The sequence below is a fragment of the Takifugu flavidus genome, chromosome 14, assembly GCF_003711565.1.
Source record: "Takifugu flavidus isolate HTHZ2018 chromosome 14, ASM371156v2, whole genome shotgun sequence".
Lineage (NCBI taxonomy): Eukaryota > Metazoa > Chordata > Actinopteri > Tetraodontiformes > Tetraodontidae > Takifugu > Takifugu flavidus.
The window spans coordinates 12,080,874-12,101,341 of record NC_079533.1 but is presented as its reverse complement, the minus strand read 5'-3'; the positions used below and the strand labels follow the sequence as shown (position 1 = coordinate 12,101,341).

Here is a 20,468-nt window from a genome sequence, read left to right as displayed (position 1 = left end):
ATTTTCTATGGTGTTTTTGTTCAATTCTCATTTCTATTTTTCTTTATTTTTTTTTTTAAATTGCTTCAAGCCATTAGGACAAGCTAGCTAGGCTAGGCTGGCAAGGTTCTTTTCTATAAAGAAAAGCATTAAAGAGCACAAAATGGTAGCAGGCACTTGACTAAAAATAGTTTTTTTTCTTCTTTCTTTTCATGTTTTTCCTGCTGCATCTTAACATCAGGATTATGTCAACAATCAGGTAGGATGAGACTCCAAACCATCTGCACTCATACTGACACGCCGTGTCGGCTTCGTTTAGCCAAATCCACCAGGTTTTCCGGTGAACATGTGCACGCACGTGTCTGTGAGTCACTTCTGAGACAGGCACCTGTTGTTTGGAAATAGGCAGCGTTGGGAAGAGCAGGTAATTTTGAGGCCACACGTGGGGCTGTGGGTGGCAGATAGGGAGCCAACTGTGAAATAACAAATGCATGCTGGGAACAGCAACTGTCTGGTCGGACAAATGGAACACACGGTTTTTGACAGAACCAGGACAGGTTTGAGAAAAGCCATCCAAGGGACTTTTTTGGGGTTTTACTCAGATTTGCAGCTGTTTTTGAAGAGTGAAACTGAACATTCATCATACAACCACCCATATCTGACTTTTATTTCACCACTCAAATAGTAAATAATGGCATTTTTCACATGCTTCAAGACTGTGAGGGATTTTTTTGAATAATTTTTCAAGTCATAACTCATGGAAACCACCTGACAGTAATATACTGTATAGGCATTGATTCATTCAGTGTATATTACAACCTCTAGACTCAAACTCAGTCCTCGAGGGCCACGATCCTGACGGGTTTTCTATCCCACTGAATGCATTTTCAGCCTGGTAGGACAGAAAACCCAGCAGGATCGTGGCCCTCGAGGACTGAGTTTGGCACATGTGCTAGAGTTTGATATTTTCTCAACCCTGAGCCCCGATGTTGTCATTTTTGACAATAGCAACCTCTCGCCCCTGACCATGACCTGTCCATGAATGGAATCTACACACATGCTGGAAGAGAACCCTTTTAACAATGGCTGCTTCATGAATGTTTTCTTGAAAAGGGCTAAATGAAACTGTAACAACATCAGTAATGCATTAGCAGCAGTGCATTGTATCTGGTGTCTGTCTTCCTCTGCTGATGGCCGGCCATGGTCTAAATCAGGTCCCCTCGGCTATGAATCGAGGCCCCTCGAAAATGAAATCGTAAAAAACAAACTGCTTAGTGGATTATTGTTGTATTTTATTATCTCTGATGACCCTGATTGATTCCCATTGATCCAGAAACCCGATTCCCGTATGAATGCAATATGAGACGTACGCATCCTTGTGGCCCGCTGGGAATCAGTAATTACTTTAGATTCATACAACACACGTGCACACACTGTGCAGACACACAGGCAAACAGACAAAGTCACTTCATTACGACATCAGATCCCTCCTTGGACGAGATGGATAGATGGACCCGGTTGCCTTGCCGGGGAAACCTGCTGTAAGGGCTTTTACGGCACCCCCAGGATCATTAAATTAACATGATGCAGGTTCTGCCATCTGCACGGAATATTTCACTGAGAATCAACATAAGGGGAGCTGACGGATTGGCACACAGCTGTTTGCATACTGTGCAGAGCCCTGTGGTAGAGAAGTTGCTGCGTTCGCTCCAAGCATGAAGCAGCATCCTTTGAGCTGTTTTGAAGCAGTCTTGCAGAAACACAGCGACTATTGCTGCAGCTGTGGTTTTGCGAGCTTCCTGTTCAATAAGGCACAGAGTCTGGTGTCTGGCGGGCTTTGGTCATGTAAATAAACAGTTGCTCTTTCAGCATGTTTCAGCCTAACAATTGGTTTGAAGACTGTCAGTCAGAATAGATGGCTCAGCTGGTCCCGTCCTATTCTTAAAGGGAAACGTGTCTTATACCAGCCACTGGACTAATTTGTGAAGATCATTTCTTCCTTTTGTGACCTCTGCAGTGTTGTTCGCTCGCTTTGACTCATGTCGTGCAGAAAATGTTCTTGGAACGCTCCCATGATCCATGTGTTTTGTCAGTGTTTGGGTGTGTCGACCATTTTAATACATTTCTAGAAGTTCAGCTGCGGTGGGTTTTATGTAGATCTGTTCCACTACTCGTTATTCCCTTCCTCTGTTTAAACACTTAAATCTGTTTTGTCTTTCTGAACCTCTCCGCTTTAATGAAGCCAGGGCTCGATCCTAAGCTCATAGACTTGGTCAGTCAGAATGCAAATCGGCAGGGGTATCTAATCCCAGTAGCAAACCAGTCAAACATGTAATAGAATAATTAGATAAACCAGGACTTGGCAAAGGAGGAAATGAGGGTTTCAGGGAGAAAACAGGAAGATGCGTTGAAGACCGCAAGATGGTCTTTGTCAGGTAACGAAGCAAACCGATTGGTGGGGACAGTGAGGGGCATGACGGGTGTGGAAAGGTGAGCGGTGTAGGAAGGTCAGGGCTACTGGTTTAACTGGAGGCTCAATGAACAGGAGAGAGAGGTGACTATGTCAGATGAGGGTAGTCAGATGGTCAGGATAATAATACCTGGATGTAATGTGGCATTTTATATGGTAATCAACGTGGCGATTCAGACCATGTCATTGGTAAGAGATATTTTAAAACGAAAATAGCACCACAGCAATATGCATTTGTGTGATTTTCATGCAATTTCCAGGTTATAATAGTACACATCCCCCTAAAGACTTTTATTTTACTACTGAGAAGTGATGTGTTTTGGTGCAGATGTGCACTATGTCAGAGTCAGCCAGTATCCTGGCGTGTGGAACAAATCCTGCCATCATGCACCAATCAATGGCTTGTTTACTTCCTGGAATTGTGAGTCAGGCTCAAAATACTGCGTTCACTTCTCGGCGTTCAGACAACTGAGGAAACCACAGACCCTCAGTCGCCAGTCTTGCTGCAGCCCTGCTGCTAGCCTCATCATCGATGCACAGAGCACGTAATCAAATGGCTTCACAGGTCCGTAAATAGACTAATGACTAGAAAATAAACGACCCAACACGGAGTCCTCAAATTTTAACACGAGGCCATTGTCATTAGTGTGTGTGTGTGCGTGTGTGTGTGTGCACAGTATTCTGGGCAGTGCACTGTACCAGTGGGGCACTATCTGCGGCTCTTATTGCTGCTAATTTTAGAGATTACATCAGCAGGTCCAAGATGTTCTACTGCCTCTTAATATTCCTTTCTGCCTCACCTCCTCCTCCTTGCCTTCCTCATCTCTCCAGCCTTCCATCCTGATGTTGTGGTCACGACCCTTTTGAGAGGGTATATAGGGATTTCTGCAGAATCCACACAAATCTTCACATTCTCACCACTGCTGCTAAATAGCAGCTTAACCACACATTAGCAATTTAACTGAAATATACATGTTTTTCCTTTCTACCTTTTTGCTAGGTTGAATCCGCCTGTGTAATTGTGTCTTTGTGTGGTTTTGCAGGAATGTGCACGCCTGTGCGGGGTTTGCATACCTGTCTACTGTGTCAGGAAACCAGCAGATTACAGGAGAGATTTGCTTTCAGACACTTAACCTTGTGCTCGCTTCTGTCACGTTACATGTCAAGTGAAAGTGATTGTGCTTGAAAGCAAATAGTCTCTTTTGCTGCAGGGTTGTTGTCACTGTGGAGATGGGCCTGATGAGCTCGAGTAGTGTTTAATCTCTCCTACATTAGTTGTATTTTAGGAACGATGGCACTGTGGCTCTGGTTTGCCTATAAAAACCACTGTCCAACTGGCCTGCAGCCTGGAAATCTTTGTTTTGATTGTGTCTGTGTTCAACCAATTGTAATTCAATCTTTTTTTGATTATAGTGGAAGAACTAAGTAGCTACACACATACAAAGATTCAATTTGCATAATTCAAGCACAGATGTGCTACTGTAATGTGCACGTAGATTTATTTTTGGGTTGACTCTGTGGGTTAGGTCGTCTCTTCTGAAACCTTAATCTTTCATGTTTTTTATCTTTTTTAAAAATCAAACCCTCAAATCTTTTCTTTCCATTTTGTCAGTGTTGCCTGACTTAACCCGCACATGCTTCACGAACGGCGACAGTCGCAGACGGACTGTTCCAGGAAGCGTTTCCTGCATGACGTGCATCCTGCACTCTGTTCTGCAGATATATCCAACAATCTGAAGTAGTTTTACAGTAAATGCTTCTCTGCAAAGTGTATACAAAAGGAGGGAAAATCCACAATCTGCTTATTTTGACTATAAAAGTATTTATCTGAACTTCTAATGCGTCCCCTTGCTAATTGTTTCTCAACTGCTACAACATAGTGGTCTATGACAATGTTATGTTTCTTTCTTTTCTTAGTGTTATTTTAAGTCCAAAGTCTTTTTTTTACCTTTTTTATCATGTCTGGTTTTCTTTGAGTCACAGCTATTCATATGCTGATCCAAGGTAATTTATTCCATTTGAGTTTTTTCACACTGCCAGTTTTATATAGTTCCATCAAGCACATTATCTGTTTAGCATCTAATCAAAGTGTTCTTGTAACCCTCTGAGTGTTAATAACTTCACCTTAGCGTTGGATATTAATAGATCTGCATTAATATGCTGCTGCCGGTTTGACACTAGGACAACGCAGTAATAAGGTGCTACTCTGGTAGGAACCTTCAATTTCACTATTTTGCAAACTTGATTTTCTTATTTAAATAAAATAAAACATATCAGTCGTTTTGCACATCTGTTTCTCTGTAATTTCCCATCTCTGTCTGCCTGTCTTGTGTACATAATGCTCTCATGAAGGCAGTGCTCCATGTGCTTGCATCCGATTGGCTGTGGAGTAAAAAGATGATGTCATTTTTTTTTAGATGGGAGGTGTATTTCTGCTCCCATACGCACGCGGGGGAGAGAGGTGTGCGGAGATCCTGGTTCATTGCAGGATGAGAGTAGAAAAAGGGATCCGAATTGTTGGAGCAGATAAAAAGGAGAAAATGAGATGAGCAGAGAACCCGAAAGATCATTGTCTTCAAAGCGAAGATGATGTAAGACGGGAGAAAACGGGAAACGATTAGAAAGCGGGGGAGAGAGGCAGGTGCAGGGATGATTTCCAAGGTTCACCTGGAGAAAACACATTTCTGACCCATGTTTCTGGACACCTTTTCATTTCTGTGTTTATGTTCCCGTGGCCTGGGCTTGTTGGATTGTCAGATGTCTGAGCGTCTCCAGACGTGGGGCGACAGGGGAGGGGCAGACCCATTATTATTTTGTGCTATTGTGTCGCAGGGTCACATTCACTAAAATCCTCCCAGCGTCTGTGTTTGCATTTGATTGGAGTTCCCAGCTTACGTCTCCTCCTCCTCCTCCTTGTCTTCCTCCTGCTCCACCCTTTGTCTAATTTATGCTCCTTAAGAGGAGGGGTCGGCCCTCACTGTACTCCATGTTATGTTCCTAACCAATCAATAAAGATGCTCCCTCATTTTCCCTCTCTCTGCTATTCCCTTTCTTTCCATCAATGCCTTCCTCACCCACATCTGCTCGGCAGCCAATCCATCTAATGCAGTTTCCCCTCTCGCTTTCACTTAGACCGTGCCCCCTCCCATTCTCTCCCTCTCCCTCTCCCTCTCTCTCTGGCACAGGTGATGTCATACTTTTTCAGCTGGATTCTCCTCCCTCCCCGATCCCCCCTCCCCCCCTGCTTCCATCTCTCTCTCTCTCTCTCTCTCTCTCTCACTTTCCACCGCTTCCCATTAGCAGGCGGCTTTCCACAGCGCAGCATCCTATCCACCGAGAGGGAGAGTGGGAGGATGTGCCTCGGCGCAATGTGCGAGTGCTAATCAGGGAACTAGAGCTTATGCTGGGGTAAGGGAGCAGGATCACTGGCCCTGACCATGGAGCTGCACCGCTGGGCAAGAGCATGCATCGCTGGATCCCTGTAGAAAGAGTTGCAAGAAGAGAGAGAAAGCAGTTTTCAAGCCCAAATAGTGAATTGGGAGGATACCGGAGCTGCAGAGAGCAAATCCAGGCTTTTGTGAGGGGAAAAGGGGATGTTTTGGTGACTTTACACCAGCCGCGAGGCTTCTTCCCAGGGGGCTGCAGATGCTCAGACAAGCCCTTCTTTTTACCCAGAACGGGCTCGTGCACGGAAGAGAACTGTAAAAGGGGAACTGAATGGGTGAATGAGTTTTTGAATTTACCTTACAATACCAAAAAATTCTAAATTTCTGAATTTGGTAGCTTTTGGATTAGTTTTAATGGTCTATATTCTCTCATTAGGATTTTTTGAACATATTAAGCTTGGATTTTTTGCAGTTTCTTTATGCTTAAGGAGATCTAGGCATATGGATGGATCTCCCTCCAGCTTTTGTGACAGAGTCCTCCAGTCTCCCTTTTTGAACACTGTGGATTTTTCTAGACAGCCCTCTCCTCCCAGCAGTGTTGGCTTTTGCACCCCTCTTTTACCCATTTATCTTGTTCGTCTTTATTAACCGCTGACTGAACGAGGGGAAACTTCCCCTCACAGTCTCCCTCCCTCCTGTGGAAATGGCTTTCCTGGTCCGTTGCTATGCCAACTGCTTGCAGCCGTGGTCCTCCAAAGTAAGCGATGTCGTAATCCTTTTTCTGGCCAGTGCCTCTGGCATCGCATGCTGTGTGTGTGTGTGTGTGTGTGTGTGTGTGTGTGTGTGTGTGTTGTGTGTGTGTGTGTGTGTCTGTGTGTGTGTGTGTGTGTGTGTGTGTGTGTGTGTTGTGTGTGTGTGTGTGTGTGTGTCTGTCTGTCTGTCTGCGTGCATGCTGAAAATGGGATAGAGGGTGTGGATGAAAGAGCCTAAACTTGATTTACATATCTGTGATGAATATTTATGAATATTTATCCACCCAACATAATCCTGTGTTTCTTATTACTTTGTATTTGTACCCATTGTCTCTTTTAACAGTCTACATAGACAATTTAGTTTATTTCCTGCACTAGTATTAAAAGTTACATTTCATTATTTACGTCGCTTGTTGCAGAGCATTAATGTTTAATCCGTTAGCATTCAAAAGAAGGACCAAATCAGCTGGGCGACAGCGTGTCAGCAGGGTTAGGATCATCATTTTAGTTCTAGGGGAACATTGATAGATCCCTCTTTGTTGGTCTCTTTGGGAGTGCCTGTCTGGCTGCCTGTAGCCTCTCAGATGTTTGTCGCGTGTATGCATGCGTGTCGTCTTTATGTGTGCATATCTGTTCGATACCATCAGTGATAATTAGGTCTTGGGAGACGAAAAGGCTTGCAGTGAGTTTGTCAAGTTCATCCCTACTGTATCTCACACACAGGCCTTCTGCACCCTCACACTCACCTCGCTTGCTTTAAAACTGTAATTTGATCTGATCCAGATAATGCATAGATCTGTCCCTACCTGTGAAGGTCCTAATGTCACTGCCTGGCTTTCATTTGGACCACATGTGACTAATGTGGGAATGCATATGTGTTGGTACAAGCTGGAAGGATGCAGCCATTGCAGCAGCTATGACTCTCAGTCCTAGAACATTATGTCAGCAGGACGTCAGTAGAGGATGGAGGAAGATCTGACATCAATTTGAGTCATCACATTAGATGACAATGCAGAAAATATGAGTCCAAAAGGATATTTTAATACCATCTGCACAGGGAGGGAAGCTTATCACTTGGCCTTTCAAACCTTTACTGTCCCTAAATCAGGATTTAACTAAAGTATTTACTGATTGATGTTGTTTACCTTCCAACATAATGAGCATGTCTGACAAATTACAGGCCAATTTACTCTCTGCCGCAGGAGTCCTGCTCATTTATTCTTGATGGAGCTGCAGAGTTTTCTGTTTGAAGTTTATGGTTAATTGCTAGGCTTGTGTGACGGTCCCACCTTTTGCAAAGGTTAATGAAGTTTCCCTTTTCCTCCTGTTAGATAACATGTCCGGCAGTACAGTTGAAACAGTGTTGACAGCGTATGAAGGAGCGCTAAAGAGAGGTTTTAATCCTGTGAAAAGGTTCTCGGGATGCATTCAGTGAAGGGAAAGGAGGGAAGATGGAGAGCTATGCTCGAGTGCGACTGGAAATTTTCTGAGGGAAAAGGAATAAGAGAAAAGAAAATTGACAGAAAAAGGCATTAGTGTGAGAGAGTGCCCGTGAAGCAGAAAGTTTCAGACCATAAAAGACTTTCGCTCTGCTCAGAGTGGCATCCAATTATTTTCCTCTGAAGTCGGCCTCTGTTTTGTGGGAGATCAGTAATTGTTCGCTGTCTCCAAATAATTCACCAGCCGGTCCACCGTCAGTGCAGCCAGTAGCAGCTTCGCCTTCAGCGCATTTGTCACCAGACGTCTGCTTAAATACCGTGAATGGAGTTTTCTCCGCTAGAAAGGTTGCTCAGTTTCCGTGCGAGGTAGTTATTTTCATTCGTTCTCCCGTGATTGGCATGGAAATAACCCTCCAGGCTTCCCTGCAACTGTTTATTCTTCTTCTCTTTTTTTAGTTAGCATTGCTCCAATCTGCAGCTATGGTTGCTCTCATTTCTAATTTCAGTAAATAGATATTGAAATGCTGCCTATGTGGCTAAATGTAGGCCACTGACTGCTCCCTGTGGCTGGCAGGGCCATTATTCAGAGCATTCATGTCTAAATATATTTACATCAATAACTTTAAAGGAGCCATCTGCTGCAGGAGGAATCAGTTGATGTCTTTAAGAGGCCTTCGACATCTTCTTTTATGATATTTTTTTATTCAGTGTTTATTGCGAAGCTGTCCCTTTAAATCACATCCCGCTCATCCCGTAGGAGCACAAGCCGGGTCCACGTCATCGTGCTGCAGCAAGACTTGTCAAAATGTTCTGGTTCCAAACTTTTGTCTCTCCCGCTGTCAACATGGGGCCCGATCTCTGCCAAGCTTTCACTTCTGTGCTGAGGTGTCCAGTGACTGATCTCTCTGTTCCCTTTGCTTTCAGTCAAAGCTCACATTTTCCTTTTTCTCTTCCTTCTCATTTCTTATAATCGAGAGGCGTCTATGCTCTACAAGTTGTTCTTGTCATGCTTTGCGTCGCCACATTTATTATTTAAACACCAGTAATGGGGTCTGTTTTATAGCTGCCGGCTTGATTCTGTTGTTGCTGCTGCACTGCATCACCACTCATCACTTTTGATGCTTCCTGTCTCATAAAGTGCACCGACTGATTTTAAAGCCTGCTGCATCCTCACACCTCCAGGTTTATCATCTGGGTCCATAAATGGATCTGTTTACATATTGCGGCTGCCTTTTCTCTCTAACCCTAGCCAGCAGGTGGCTAATTATTGGCAACTTTCACAATATAACGTCCTCCATAAAATCAAACGGACTATTTAAATGTGTTATAATCTACTTGCCTGAATTATTTGAGCATTTTTGTCACCATTCATCCCCTCCGCCCCCGTCTTCACTCGTTATGAGCCAGGCATGTTTGGCGTCCCTCAAAGAGCACCAGACCTTGGACCACTTATGTCTCACATGAAATAATAATAAGCAGATATGTTGCAGCAGAAGAGACTTTTATATCTATATGTCATATACACGTTATATAGATATACAGGCTCAAATAAGTGCTGCTCTGAAATAGAATTGATATGTCTAGATAATTTGAACCACTTATTCTCTATCTCCCTGGTTTCCTTACAAGTTATTGAACCCTGAAAATAATGATATGCTGCCTAAACTGTAGCCAGGAGTCCAAGCTGGTGTTTTGCCAATGATTAAACACCATAATTAAGTGAGAATTGACTTTTTTTTAAAATTAATGCCCTTTGAAATTTGATCCGTCGGAACGTAATTGTATTTTTCACCCCGTTGCATCAGCTCTTCAGATAACAACTACGAGTGTTTGGGCATGGAGGAAAAAAGCCCAGTTTTTCCTCTTCTCTGGCAGGCCTCACGCTACCTGAAATCAAGTGGTGCGCCTGGCTTCCAGGTGTTTTTTTTTAAATTCTGTATAATTGTTTCATAGCAATAAATGTCACTAAGCCCCATGCAACGCATGTTAGAGGTATCTGAACCTGGTGTCTACAGTGATGGAGCCAAGAAATATGCAAAGAAGATGACCTTAAGGTGGTGATGTAATGCGATAGCCTCTGGCAGATTTACTCTGACCTCAAGCTTGCAGACAGGTTGATTGACAGACTGACCGGACCTACTCAGGGGTGTCGAGGTAATGCGGCTTTGGAGTCCAAAGATATGTGTGGGTGGGGGTGAATCTGGGTGAGGGCTTTTAGCATGCCGGGGGAGGTCGAGAATATCATATTCACAGGAAGCAGGGGTGATAATGATCGATATGGCTTGCATTAGGCCAGGCCTTACTTGCCTCCCATAAGCCTCGAAATATTATTCAGCCAGTTTACACAAAAACAATGGAAGAAGCCTTAAAAATGAGGAATGAGGAATACCAAAGACTATGACTTGGCCCTTTATTCCCAGGTGCTGTGATGGGAATCAGTGCATTTTGAATTGTAAAGAGGGTGAAATGTTTTATAACAGCTGTCTTGTGTCCTGAATGGCGTAATTATTACCCATTAGCTTTCCTAGGCTGAATTCTAAGAGAGAAACACCCACACAACCCCTACATGCATGGAAATGCATTGCTGGCAAGCATTATTGGGATAAATGGATTCAATGTGTGGCGGCACTTGTGTTCCTTTGTCACACTGTGCAGTAAAAATACAATCCCCCACCTCTATGCAAACTCCACCTCCCAGGCCCCTCTGTTCTGAGCACACACACACACACACACACACACACACACGCGTGCTGATATTTCAGATGCATTGTGCAGCCTCCCCCAATTTCCCTTGCTCCCATTATCTCAGGGTATTGATCCACACCCCCTCCTCTGCCTGCCCAACTAAAGACTCTTTACTTCATCATTTTCAAAGACATTTAAACCATAAAAATTGGATGGCTAAGTACGATGGGCAATACATTTGAGAGAGATGAAACATTAACATTCAACTCACTGCAGCTTAGAATATTTGTTGTATTATTGTGATCCCATCACATATTCTTCGAGAAAATTACAAGAAAATGTTGCTAAACCGCAGAGTTTAAGTTGGCTGGCAGTGTTCATTTTCTGTCTAACTTTGTTACTGAGATTGTAGCTCTCTCTGTCTGGGCTGAGTCAAAATGAAATAGGATCCAACAATAACAAAAAATAAAATTAGAGAGGAACCAAAGGGCGGGTCTGCCCTTCCACCTGGCCTGTAGGTCAACCTGTAGGGAAACACTGCGTGTGTCAATGTGGTGCTGAAGCTGTGCAGTTTGGACGGGAGGGCAGGAAGCATCTGTTAACAGAAAGGGAGCCAGAAGGTAATAAAGTGTCTGCTTGGTGGCTTTGTTTGTGTGTGTTAGAATGTGTGCGAGATGTTTCAGTATTAAAGCCCAGTGTGCCCTCCCTCCTGTATCCGGCAGACCTGGCCATGGCCCACTCTCCTCAGGGGCCCAGACACAGACGCCTTCCTGTAGCACACACATGTGTGTAGACAGCCAACACACACATACACACACAGTTAAAGCGAAAACAAAAGAGCTGAGAAATGAGTTTGAACCTGTGAAGCTGTGGTAACTGTCTGATCATATGTAGGTACTTTGTATTGATGACATTCCCCATTTTAAGACGAGTAAAGAGAAACTGGGAGCAGAAATGGGAATAAAAGAACATACATAATTGTAATAAGGCAACTTATATCATACATAACAAAAATAACGCAGTTTTCCACTCTACTTTTCCACTCAGTGCTCCCAGAAGTGGCAATTCTGCTAAACCATTTCAGAGCACATGCTCTGCTCTTTGCCACACACCAACACTGTCAAGTTAACAACTGCAAGGGATCTCTAGTAAAGCTTGCTAACACCTCCAGTCCTCCAGACACTTAGTAAGTGGTAAAATATTGTGTAGGAAGAATCAGCAATTTAAACTTCTTTTTTAAAAAAAGGGGTTTTTTTGGTCTAAAAGCAGAGATTAATTTAAATGCTGCATATATTGTAATTGTTATAATAACAATCATAATAACAATGACAATGTTCCACCAATCTTTATGTACAGATTTGTTTCACTTTCAGAATAATTGAACATTTTGGATTTGTGGTCTAATCTTTGACTCCCATTTCCGTCCTTCAGTTATGCACCAGAAGCTCTGGACGAATCATTAAAGCTGACAGCCGCACTCTTCCTTTTCACGCTGGCGGCTTCTAATTTTATTATTTTTCCTATTTCTGTGCGTGTTTCTCTGTGTCGCCCTCCTCCATCATCCTCAGACAACTGGGGCAAAAGTCAGAGGCCTTTGGCAGTGTGGATGTCAGCACCATTCCAGCAGCCCTTCTGTCACAATGCTGGCACAGCTACAGCCATTCAGAGCCAACTCATGCCTGTTTATCCATTTGCCAGCCGCTGTTTTTTCCACGCTAGAAACTTTACCAGTTTTGACCTCAAAAACCAGCTCCTGCCAAATTACAGGATGCAGTTTTGGTTCCCATAAGTGAGATTAAAATGTCCGTTAGTTGCATTTATGCATTAAGTTTAAATTGACATGATGACATCATAGTCTTTGCAATTACCACGCAGCTCACTTTAATTTGTAGTTATTTTACATTTGGTCTCCTGAAAACCTCACGTTGGCAAAAATAAAAATCTTACACTCCACAAACAGAAATCTGATTTCAAATGTTAAACAACACTTAAAGGGGAAAAAAAGACAGAAATCCCAAGAGAAGGAATTCGATACCAGAACATATAGCAGTTTACAGCACATCTTCATGTCCTACTCACAATCGGACAGTAATACAGTCAACCCAGTGTCTCCTGTGCTGTCACCGGTTTCCCTTTTTGACCCGCTCCACATGTCTCTCAGGGACATTCCCCTATTTTCTCCAAGCCCCCATTTGTCTCCCTCAACTGGGTTTTAATCCATCATCCGTGAGCTCACCAGTACAAAAGTGTTGCGTGGCTCTGCGCTCGGTTCTCTCCAGTGAACTCGTGGAATGTTTTACTGTGTCAAGGATTGTATAGTTGACATCTGTTTAATGTTATGGATGTGTGTGTTTGAGTAGTTTCCACTCCATATTGTTCAGAGTCTCTGTGTGTGTGTTAACGCCACTGTTCCAAGTGGCCTTGATTCATTCAGCGAGATGCCTTTCACTTCACATCAATGCTTTTGACTGGAGTTTGACGCGATGGATGAACAAAAATAACACAAAAGTGTGAGCTTCATGTTGAACAAAGCTTCCACAGCAAAGCCAAATAAACTGGAAAGTGGTAGTTATATTTAGGAGGTGTGGGATGAGTTGGAGGCATTGAAGATGCCTCCCAGTTAAGTTAAGATCAGCTGCAGAGAGACAGAATGACTGGGGGAGCAGGAAAATTCTCAATAATATGGGAGCTTACTGTAATACACAGCCTGACGCGTGGTTGTGTTACTTGGAAGGAAGACATTTCTGGGACGTTTGTCACTGCTGACATCTACAGGCCTACCGTGTTTATGTCACACACCAGATCAGATACCGCATTACCCCATTTGTATCGACACCTCTCTGACCTTGTGAGGAACCTACAACTCCTGTTCTCACTCAAAAAAAAAAAGCTTTAAAGTTGTCAGTGTGATTTTATTGGCATATTTCAATCAATTCTCTTCGGGGTTCATCTGCCTCACTTTGCCGAGTCGATTGTCCTTCTCCTCATTCATCTTAACACATTTTCTTTCTTCTCTGCATGGATTTATTCCCTGGGTTCTTCATCTGTTCACCTCATTTTATTCATAATTCTCCTTTATCACCTGTATTCTTAAATGTGTCCCGCTAGTTTGGAACCAACACTTTTGGGCGCCGCAGTTCGCTCCTAAAAATAATCAGATTCAGCTTTTACAGCTCCCTCCTTCCATCTCTGTATTTTAATGCCGTAGCTCCTTCTGGGGCCCTTCACCAGACGATGCCACATCATTATCCTCGATAGGCCTGACCTCATCCATTAACATTTTCAATGTTTCTTAACGGTGTCCGTCTACATATTGATGTAGCACAGATTCTCCTCCACCATTGAACTGCCTTTGGGAAACCCAGTCCCCCGTTTATGGGGCCGAATGGCCTGTCTGTTTTTTAGTGCCCATTTTACCACTGAGGAATTATGAGCAACAGAGCACTTAGGCCCACAGCTAATTAATCACAAAGTTAGGATTGGACCCAGTGTGTGAACCGCAGTTGGGTTTTATAGGTCCTCACTTTGCTTGTGGCTTATTTCTGACCTGACACAAAGATCCATTGAAATCAACAATTCTCATAAAACGTGGTAAATTTTTGACACGGTAATTTAGTTTTCCTGAAGATTTTTCATGTCTTTGAATATCTGTGTAATGAGTGATGAAACCTTTCTTGTTTGAGGACTTATTTTCCTCTTAGTGGTCCAGAAAATGTGATTGTTTGATGCTGACATGACACCCAGAGCCACCTTGCCCGCTGGTTGACATGATAGAATTTCACAGCTGCAGGAAACGTGCACATTTATATTTAATCTCGTCTCCTTCATCCTTGATTTATAAGGGGGATGGGAGAACCCTCACCCCCCACCTGCTCCACCAGGAACCAGCCTGGTGGAAAAAGGAAAAAAGAGGATTAGTTCAGGATTAATGCTGTGCTGTGAATAGGAGCCTTGAGACCACCATAATTATTTACATTTTCCCCATCATCACCAATTTGCTCAATGTTAAAAATGAGCTAATGCAAACAGTTGAACATTTAAATGGAACTCAATAGAAGCTACGAGAATAATCTTGGCAATTTAACAAAAGGACCTTGCCTGATAAGGATTTGGATCTGCGGTTAGACACAATCTTATCTTTGCATGTATGTGTATTAAATGGATTCTGGGCAGTGGCAGGCTAATATTTCATACAGGGATCAATATGTATTTACCTGAAATGTAATCCATAATCACTCTCTTGTCTGTTCCTATTCACATATAGACATAACAAACCAGTAGGAAGTGATTTGTCAGCAGGAGGCTATTCAGATGACGGTAAAAAGATGATCAGTTGCACGCAAGTTCAATTTATCCAAAGTTACGATGGGTCCATAGTGCCTCCAGTTTCATAAGTGAATCCCACATATATCAAACTGGCACATCTAATGGGGAAATTGATTTCCTCTAAAACGCTCTTTTGGTTACACTGTAATTGTAGTGCGATTTTACAGCGTGATTGTGGTGTTTAAGCATTCCTAATTGTGTGATTAGTATTTTAAATATGAGCGATTGAGTGCCAGAGAAAGCAAAACACCAGAATATGCTGATAATTAAGTGAGATTTTATGTGTATAGAATACTCTCACGAGCAGGCCGTCCTCAGAGAGTTCATGCAGATGCGATATAAAATAATATTTATACTGTTTAATAATTCAAATCGACTGTGGTGCACTGATATTTGTCGCTCCCTCGACATTGCGGCTGTTAACTGCACACACAGTCGGTCCCCAAGTTTGTTTTTGCTTTGACGTGAGAGGTTGCCATATATAAATGGCCAGTTAACATCTCTGGCAACAAATACAGTTTTGCATACACGTGTTTCTGATTTTAATTTTAAGTAGTCTGACACACAACACAAGTTTACAAAAGCAGGTAACCCGTAATCACTGAGAGACTTGTTACATCTTAGGGTCCCCCCCGGTCCTGCTGAATGGACTGTTCTGCTTTAATATGCCGCACATTACGAACAAGCCATTAAACTTTGCAGACTCCGCCCTTCACCACTGTGGTTCCCATAGATTTAAGGAAGAGGGGGAGGGTAACGTGCTGGTCAGGGTTGCACTCTCACAGAGGCCTGTAGTGAGGGGGGCTGCCCCCCCAGACTCGTGTCTTTAATATTACATGTCGGCACCATGCCTCTTCCAAGCCTCACCCTGCTCGCAGGCTCTGGTTTGGCATGGTGTGGTTTGGATGTGCAGCTGTGTTTGGACAATCGATGGAGGAGGTGTGCTGTAGGTCTGTGCGTTGTCGCAGGAGGGCTTCCTCTGTTACTCTGCCGCTCCCCGGGTCTAAACTGGTAAGATGCGACAGTCAGAAGTTTGAGATTTGTTCTGGAGATGTGATGTGAAGTCTGTTTTTCCGTCAACTCGGCGGATTGAGATGAGCACGAATTGCTTTTGTTCTTTAAAGCTGCTCAGTTTTATGTTGCGAAACATCTTTATGTCTAATCCTGTGAAGCTATGGGTGTTTTTTTATGTTGTAACCTAATTACATTGCCTGTCTGTCTGCCTGTCTGTCTGTACAGCTTCCTGGTGACCTCAATAAGATGCACCTAACAGACCACGCCCACCAGCAGGTGATGCACGTGCCTCCCAGTCAGTCTGGATGCAGCATCGCCAGTGACTCTGGGAGCAGCAGTCTCTCAGATATTTACCAGGTGAGCGCCACGTTGCATCAAAAGCATGCGTCAAAACATTTCTTGGATAAGATGATCACATTTGCACTCTGGAGACAGCCAACCTGAAGCCCGAGAGTCACCGCAAACAATGTTTTTGCTGCTCTGCACTGGATTTTAATGGGTTCTTGCCTGGCTTGTTTCCCACCCCCCCCCAAGTAGATCCATCGAGACATCTTTGTTTATTTCTGCGAGCTCACAAACATTTGCCAAGGCAAGCATAAACTCCTTGGCAGAGGTAATAATGAAAGTTTAATAGAGTAACAACCTCTTGTCACAATTGTTGTCTGTAACATGTTGTCAACCTTTTAAAATCATTGGTTTCGGATTAATTATTACATATGGCTTCTGCATCCTGACTCCTTCTGCACTTCCTACTGCGGGGAAAAGGTCACATGCAGGAAATTAACTTAACCTTTAAAGGATTAGTCGATATCTGTGACACCGGTATGGAAGGGGAAACAGTATTGAAGGTAGCTCTGTGTGTCAGCATTGGGACCCATTATTAGAGAATTTTATTTACGGCCTGCTATTCTACTGCACACGTGGTCTCTTTTGATAGAACCGATGAAAAGAATTGCAATGGCTTTAAAATGAAAATATAATTTATTGAAACTCTTTGTGAAGATGCATTGTAATAGAGTTACTCTGAGGGCAGAAGGTCAGAACATGTTTCTCTGTCGCCTTGCGTGAGCTTGACTCTTACGTGACAAGTTTGGCAAACAGTAGCTCGGGAAAAGTGAATGCCACTTTTATTCATGGCGTATCTAAGTAGCTGTAAGTCAATAATCTTTAACCAGACGGATGACATTGCCTCATAATCCCGCAGATCCCCCGATCTCCAATGTTTATGCACAGTGCTTTATATATTCCAAAACCTTTGGGTATTGATTCTCCTTTAACACATAGGTCGCATATACTTGTGAAAGCTTTGAGTATCCATGGTTGACACCACTGGCATTATTAGCACTAATCACAGGAACTGAGGTGGTCCATTAGCTTGAAAGTAATGAGTTATCTGCAAGTTAATGAGATGATAACATCAATGGCCACTGCTGGTAACAAAATTAATCAGCAGGTTTGTGGGAGAAACAGATCTTAATAAATGCTAATATCCCATTTTTGATTGCAGTTTAAAAAATACAAATTCCAACCATCTCCAATTCTCTGAAAATAAACAGAAGTGCCATCATTTATGACATTTCAAGCTCCTTGCCTGCGAAACGGTGTCCGCCCACCAGCAGACTGTGAAACAGTTTCAGGTTGACATAAATAGGTCAAACAGAGAAGAGTTTAACACCATCGTCTTGAGCTCTTCATCCTCAGATTAGATAAGAATCACACAGATCTAATCCCATCAGCTCATAGCTCTCCCAGCTCTGTTTGCTTACAGCTGGCCGACCCTCCAGTCAGCCGTGGGTCTCAGCTGTCAGTGCAGCAGACTGTTTATCTCCTGACCCCCCCCACCACCACCACTCTTTTCTCAGGGTCCCACATATTAAGCCATATCTTAAACTTCTCAGACATGTCCTTTCTCCTACTCTCATATGTCTGCCTTTCTCCTTCTCCTTCCTTCCTTTACTTTCCCATCAGCTACCCTCTCTTATTAATTTCTAGTCACAAGTATTGTCACCATAGCTGTCCCATTCTTCATTTATCTCCAGGCCCTATCCTGTAATTCTTTGTTTTTGTTTTCCTTTGTTTACATCAAGCCTGGCAGCACAATGTAAATGTGAGTGGGAATGAAAAGGCACAGGCTGCACGTGGGATGACTTTCATTTCTCCAAAGTACTAGAAAAAATCTGTCAGCAGCAGAAGAAAAGTGCTACATTCCAGTTATTTCCACATAAATCTGCACTTTTCCAGTAAAGATGAAAATAATTCATGTTGTGTCATCTTCCATCAGGCTACAGAGAGCGAGCTCGGAGATGTGGACCTTTCTGGACTTCCAGAGGCTGTAGTCGACAGTGAAGAAGATGAAGAGGAGGACGAGGACTTGGAAAGAGCCTCAGACACTCTCCTGGGCCGAGATCTGGTCCGCGAGTGTTTGGAAAAAGATCCCGTGGACCGCAACGATGACGACATCGGTCAGTCTGATTTAGAGCTATTTTTCTTCCGGTCTACCATAAATATCTCACTTTATTTCAGTAAAAATATCCTGCATTGTGATGAGAGGAGGCCCTGGTACAGTCTGTTCCTGCATGTCACACTTGAGGAGCACTGACAGATACTATTTTTAGCCATACACAGCCCCTCAAAGACATCATCTATCATTCAAGTGGAAGCGCAGGCAGATACACAAAAAGACAGATCGCAGTGCTTTCCAAACACCAGTGGCCGACCAGCATGTGTTTTTATGCAGGCAACCAGGAAAGATGACCTCATTAGCTGGGCCCACCAGGGTCTTTTGATAGGAAGGTGACCACATTAGAGAGCTAATACACAGCCTGCTGTGTCAAAGTGCTTAAAGAAACAAATACATTTACTCCCCTAATTAGGCCAATAAGAGCAAAGGTTGACCTCTTTTACAAGTAAGAGATACCTCATAGGGACTTCAGTGAGTGTTTTATCGCATGTCTCATCCACATCCTCTTGTTTGACCTGTTATACAACATCTGAATGTATTTATTGTGTCGTATTTTATTGTGATTATCATAAGTGCTTCCTTTGGTCTGAAGCCAGTGAAGCAGTTATTTGGTAAATCTGATGGCATGCAGTTTTCCCATTTCCTCGTCCAGTTTTGAAAATTTTATTACATGGTAACTGCATTCTATTATGACTTAAAATGTGCTCGGCTGAAGCAGTGACAGACAGAAAACACTTGCGATTCACCACATCAGGAGTTGTGTCGTATCTTCACTTTCCGTCATCTGCTTCTTGAACAGAGCAACTGCTGGAGTTCATGCACCAGCTGCCGGCCTTCGCCAACATGACCATGTCTGTGCGCAGAGAATTGTGCAGCGTCATGGTGTTTGAGGTAGTGGAGCAGGCTGGCACCGTCATCCTGCACAACAAACAGGAGGTGAAGTACCTTTTGCAGATATCACTTCATCACTACTGTCAGAGCGGCATTGAAAAGAGTCGGAAAACAGTTTAAACATGAATATAAGACTTTGGGGAAAGCTGTGCCTCACAGAATATAGTGACTAGTTATACTTTTAGACACTGTAAAAGTTTCACAGACCTAGGACATTCACATACCCGAGCAAGGCAGAAGTATTGGTAAGAATGACCAAATCTAATAATGCAACATTGAAATGGAAAAAGGGCACATCCTAGAGTTTATATGTTTCTGTAGGTGACATCTTTCTAAGTCTAATTTGCACTTAGAAAGTGTAAAGTTCAGAGTCACTGTAGGCTAACCCCCTCATCAGCTAACCTGCCTCAAAGCTTATTAATGAAGTCACATCCCTGAGTGCCAGAGGTCTGTCATGGCTGGTTCCATGCAACAGCATCAAATCTGACAGGGTGATAAATGGTAATGAATTGCCAGTCACAGATGCCAGAGGAAAAACAGAGATAGGCAGTATATATCCTATAGCTGGTTTCGTTCCCATACCGTCTTACCGAGTTGGCTCCGAGGGTCTCCTTACATACCATCACATATAGCATACAAAAGCGTTAACATGATTGTGTGTTTGGTTTCTGCAGCTGGATCTGTGGTATGTCATCCTAAACGGGGCAGTAGAATTCAGCTACCCAGACGGTAGGATGGAGACTCTGTGCATGGGCAACAGCTTTGGAATCTCTCCCTCGCTGGACAAGCAGTATATGAACGGGGAAGTCCGCACCAAGGGCGACGACTGCCAGGTAAAGAAGGCTTTAATGACGCGAAGCAGCATCTTATCTATTTAAACTTGAGAAGCAAATTATAACAAATTATCAAAACACAAATAGCTTTTGCAGTCTTTGTAGTTTTCTCTGCATGAACTTGTGTAACCTTTATTCACACTGCCTGGTTCCTCTACTGGCCACATTATTTCCTGTCTTTATATAGAGAGGAACAGACAGAGGAGGGGCTTCGTGAGCCATATGCAGTAAT

At 43.3% G+C, this 20,468-nt stretch overlaps 1 protein-coding gene across 17 annotated transcripts in view; it reads left to right on the top strand.

Moving 5' to 3' along the window:
* rapgef6 (Rap guanine nucleotide exchange factor (GEF) 6) overlaps positions 1-20,468 on the top strand; it is a 63,994-nt gene that overhangs the window by 22,022 nt on the left and 21,504 nt on the right. For 10 of the 17 annotated variants that reach the window (XM_057055378.1, XM_057055377.1, XM_057055387.1 and 7 more), the window contains 5 exons: positions 221-238; positions 16,277-16,408; positions 18,333-18,513; positions 19,312-19,448; positions 20,078-20,236. In XM_057055378.1, the coding sequence (XP_056911358.1) occupies positions 221-238; positions 16,277-16,408; positions 18,333-18,513; positions 19,312-19,448; positions 20,078-20,236 (627 nt within the window). Of the gene's footprint in view, positions 1-220; positions 239-5,755; positions 6,593-16,276; positions 16,409-18,332; positions 18,514-19,311; positions 19,449-20,077; positions 20,237-20,468 lie in introns of those variants that run through there. The other 7 variants (XM_057055383.1, XM_057055385.1, XM_057055386.1 and 4 more) reach the window with 2 other exon arrangements.